The following is a 5000-nucleotide window of genomic DNA, read 5'->3' on the forward strand; positions in this document are numbered from 1 at the left end:
GAAAGAAGGCAACTTGACATCTTAGGGTCTCCACTTGTTGGGCTCCAAAGTGCTGGTGGGAAACACCAAGTCTTTGGTCTCAGCGGCCTTTGCCAGCATCATACGAGCTGTTGATCAGTGGACGAGAATGCAGACAGCACACCATGTCCTGGCCTGAAATGGGAAAGGGACACAACACAAGAGTGCCCCTAAAGGGACAGGCCCTGCACCCTAATGGAACACACAATGATGGAGTGGCCTTACACAGCCTCTGCCTGTGGTATGAATTTGGATAAAGTATACCGCATTCTCTTTCTGAAGCCGAAAATTGCAGAAATGCTGCTTTTGTCGGAAGTTTCGAAAGAAAACGAGGGCCTTGGATCCAGAGCCAGAAAGTTGTTTGTGTTCCTGCCGCATTGGAATTCTGAACCATTTCAATAGGTAAAAACCCTTCCATCTGACCTTACCGTCATTAGAGGCAGGCAGTGATCCAGGTTTTTTTCTCTCCATCAAATTGAAAGCCAGTGTCCTTGAATCATTTGCCAAACTTTCTATGCCTGGGTTTTGTAAATGTTATGCCTACCCAAGGTGATCGCAATGACCTCTTCAGTCGGAGCGTGGGCACTAGGTCAGAATAGCAACAAGCTGGATGAAATAAAATTATAATACTTCAAAAGCTTGACATAAGCAAGCTTTAGAGAACATTCTGAGGTAAAATACATATTTTAACCTGACCCAATAGAACGGGGCCTTATAGTTGTGGTTAACATAGACTCTAAAATATAAATGTCTTTCTCCACTTTAAACCGACCTAGTCCTTGTCTTGCCTTCACCACTGATAAATCCCGGTTTGATAGCTTTCGGTTTTATCCTTCAATTTTGGGCAGCCATGTACAAGCCAGCATATTCTCTTGCTAAATAACCCTTCCCCTTTTTTTCCATTCACTATATTTTATCGAAGTGGTGCCCTCTGTTTCTCTGAACCGTACTTTATAACACATGCATATGTTTTCTAGTTAACTAACTCATTAGAAAGCTAATTACTATCTGTGGCTGCTATACGTTTCTACACATAGGAAGAGGGAATTACGGTTTAATCACCACTTGTGAATTAGCTTTAAATTAAAGTTGACGTTGAATTTAATGTAATTATATCACACATTTTAAGCATGAAGTTGTATAAGAAGGAAAAAGAAAAACAACACAACAATCAAGGAAACAGATGTATGTATGTATATTTATATTAAACGATTTGTGCTGGCATTTAGGGTGAAAATAGCAACATCAAGAGCTGACACTTGAGGATACGGGAGAAAGTCATTACTCCTTTTGATAGCAGATCAACATGACATCCATAAACCAATATCATATTAGACAAAGTCGTTGCTTCTAAAGATAACGGGAAATCCAACTTCAGGTAGTAGTAAGCAGCAGAAGTAGTGGTATTCCTGCTGTTGGATTTCAGTGTTCGCTGATCAATCATTTGGTTAACTGAAACAAGGTTTCCAACTTTGTTAGATATTATCCCAAAGAGGGACTCACTCGTGAAGGGCAAAATGGAGGTTTCAAAGGACAATTTTAACATATGTATTCCTACTTTCTGCGGACACAGCGTTCTAGCTCGTCTTCTAACCGGCTACGGGAAATGTTGAGTTTACCAGTGCTGGCCGAGTTTGTGTATGTAGACATTGGGTGAATCGTTAATCCAGGTTGGTATGGTAACTTCTTGTGTCATGTTATACGTGTTTATTATTGTGTCCGTCATACTGAGGCTAATGTCTTTTACATTAACTTGATTTTCAAATGTATGATATGTTTTTTACTGAAATGGCTGTCTGTGTGCCTGGATAAAAAGCTACAGACAGTATAGTATGTGGCCATACTATACCGTCCCTAGTTATTATGTCCATCTTTGTTAGTCGAACAGCATAATGTATCATCAGTGTGTATGATAGTATGTGCATGTGCAATTTATACGTGTGCACTATTTATTTCTGCACTGCCTTTGGCCCCTCCCCCCTTTTCTTATTTCCCTCGGTGCCTTGTCTGGTGTTGTATTTTTTGTTGGGTCCTGTTCTGGTTTTATGATGGCTTGCTTATGGGTGTCATTTTGTTTTCTTCCCTCTTCTCCCCCCACCCCAACCCCCACCACCTCCCTCCGCATCCTCCCCAAAATCCCCCCCCCCCCCCCCCACTTCATTTATTCTTCTCAACATGCTTGCCACAACTACCCCCTCCTGCCACTCCCTCCCCCATCCTCCTCCCCCTCCTCCCCCACCTTCTCCTCCCTTCTCGTGTGTGCCTGCCCCGACTCCGCCTGTCCTTGTGTGCTCAGACTCCGCGCCCAGCACTGAACCCGCAGCACATGGTCGGTATCTCTTCCTTGTTCTTCCCCTCCTTTGATTCCTTTAATTGTTGATGTATTGTTATGTGTTTGTTTTAATTTCAATTGCTTTCTAGGGTCCTATTTGCTGCCGCATGCCCGATCCTCCGTGGTGCACTTGTTTGTGACTTGTTTGTCCCTCAATGTCGAGTCAAGTGACCCTCTGGGTCATCGGTCATGTTCATATTTGTTGCCGAATGGGGGAGGGTTCTCTGTCGTGGTGGACTGTCTGTCCTGGATGTTTGATCAAATGTGCGACCCGGTGCGGTTTTGATCTCTTTTACCATACATATTGTGTTGCTGTGGGTTATCAGGGCCTGTTTTCCTAAGTGTTCCCTAGCAGAGCGTAAGATGGCGAAGAGTTGGATACACCATACCAATTGGCATCAGTGATACTTGTAAAAGCTAATGAAAGTCTTGAACCCACTCTTTAAGGGCTCTATGAATTTATTATGTGATGTTTTATGAACTGGGAAATTGTCCCCATCATGTCTTAAAATGGGGGCTCTCAGCGTTGTCAGACATGAGTGGTAAATCATTCCTAGCCGTCAATTGATATTGGTGACATTCAACAGCCACCCTGCTCGGTGTGGATATCTTGTTCACATTTACTGGTGAATGTTGCTCTATAATTTATCTTGCAGATACATCTGATGAAAATTGATTTTCAGAGAAATTATTTCATGACTGAGAGAGTAATGTTTAAGCAGTGGCAGAGTGCAGACATTGGGGTTCAAACCCAGAGCCTTTAGGTGGCGAGTAGATCACCCTTACCTCTCGTCTATCCGGATTTTTGGCTTTCAACCTTGCATTGTTGAAAAGGACTATGATTATATATATATATGTTATTTTATTTTTTTATTATTATTTTTTTTAAGTTGTTGGTATTGTTTATGTTTGTGGTATTGATTACATAGAAAAAAATAACACTATTTCAATAACAACGGGATGTTCGGCCTCAAGAAAACAATTCATGTGGTTTTGTTTGTTGAAACAAAACCACATGAGTTTTTGAGGCCAAACATCAGGTTTACTAGAACAAATCGACATGACGTCAATTCGTTAACTGTGTCAAAGTCGGGATGCATGTACATTTCAGCAGTTCAGTTCTGCAGTACACGGCGTGTCATGAAGATGGGGTTGGTTGGTAGTGGAGCTGCAGAGCTGTATGTGCTTGTACTGCCTTACCACCAACATATTCCAATATTTGTCTCTGTTTGCACTGCGTCATTAACGGCAGAAGACATCCGGACGAAGATTCAATGTTTGACTTTAACTTAACTCACTTCATTAAGCCCAAAGTGCTTGAGTCGAGAAAGTGGGAGTGAATTTGGGGCTTGAGATCCTACCAATCATCTTCTTCTAGCGAGCTGTTAAGAAACCTTGATAAAAATAACCCTGAGATTGTAATTTACATTTGCTGCATCAGTGTGGACACGTTCGGAGAAGTGTAACATGTGTGTTGCACAAGTGTTATATGGACGGTTCCTGCTCAGCGGATAGTGTGACAAAGAACTCATTATAACCGGGATGGAACTTGTCGACAGAAAAAGCCTACATCGGCATATTGCAAAAAGAGGTGTTGATTAAGGTGTAATAAATGAGGCGTGAAACTGTGGATTTTACTTTGCATATACAATACATACAGATAAAACATATGTCCACATCGCTATAATATATTTGAGGCAGCTGACTGTATCACACCATATATTGAGGTCAGCCTTGAACATTTGTGGGGGTTTTCCTGCAGTTTCTGTCATTGAGGACATGCACTTAAATAGTAGCTTTGATTTGTAATATGAACACAAAATGTCAGGATCCAACAGCGTTAGCCTGGGTTTATCCTGGGTTTAGTCTCAGCCTTCTATTAACAACTCTGCCACCATATGACTGAGAGGACTTCTAACACATGATGATTGGGTCCCCAATACCGATGTTGTGCATCACTTACATGACCATTCCAGGATTGGGTCATTTCTGGAGTATGATTCAGTTTGGAGTGAATGTTTATAGTATTCCTAGCTTCAGGCTACCTGAAGTCGTGCTCACTACAAATATTTGCACAAATGCTGCACAGGATGCCTTAGGAAGGCATTCTAATTATTGCCAAGGATGGCCAGGTATTTACTCTGCATTAAAATATCACTTGTCTTCTGCAATGTCCTCCCCAAAGCCAGAGATTTGTCACTGTGGAGCAACAGTGCTGCCGTATTATATGTGGTGTAAACACGGGGGGGAGGGGGACTTCAGCAAGACGCAAGTCATTATGAATGTCATTAAGGGAATGCAGTGTAGATCACAACCACATTATGGATTCACCTGAGAGAGTCTCTGGTGTACGTTCATGCCTACACTTTGGCCCCTATTCATTGCCTTTCGTTTCGACAATTTGTCCACAATCGCTGGCTGCGGTTCTCTCCCATGTTCAGCTTGATTGGATGCCCTTGATGTCAAAACACTTCATGCAGAGACCCAACATGGTCGATGGGGACGTGTTTCCCTACAAAACAACAACGGGATATTGAGGAATTTAACATTTAAAAAACAATGTAATGCAGGAATAAAATTGTAGGCATTATTTCCCATGCCTGTAAAACTAGCCATTGCCCTTATTTATTAAACAAAGACCAAGTTCGTA

General features: G+C 42.0%; 1 protein-coding gene across 3 annotated transcripts in view; it reads left to right on the forward strand.

Moving 5' to 3' along the window:
- The window catches only part of cadm1a (cell adhesion molecule 1a), a 259787-nt gene that overhangs the window by 244050 nt on the left and 10737 nt on the right, over positions 1–5000 (forward strand). For 2 of the 3 annotated variants that reach the window (XM_056595050.1, XM_056595051.1), the window contains exon 10: positions 2315–2347. The exons of the other annotated variant lie outside the window; for it this stretch is intronic. In XM_056595050.1, coding sequence (XP_056451025.1) covers positions 2315–2347 — 33 coding nt within the window. The remainder of the gene's footprint in view (positions 1–2314; positions 2348–5000) is intronic. 3 annotated transcript variants of the gene reach the window in all.

The sequence above is a fragment of the Gadus chalcogrammus genome, chromosome 7 (assembly GCF_026213295.1).
Source record: "Gadus chalcogrammus isolate NIFS_2021 chromosome 7, NIFS_Gcha_1.0, whole genome shotgun sequence".
NCBI classification, from domain to species: Eukaryota; Metazoa; Chordata; class Actinopteri; order Gadiformes; family Gadidae; genus Gadus; species Gadus chalcogrammus.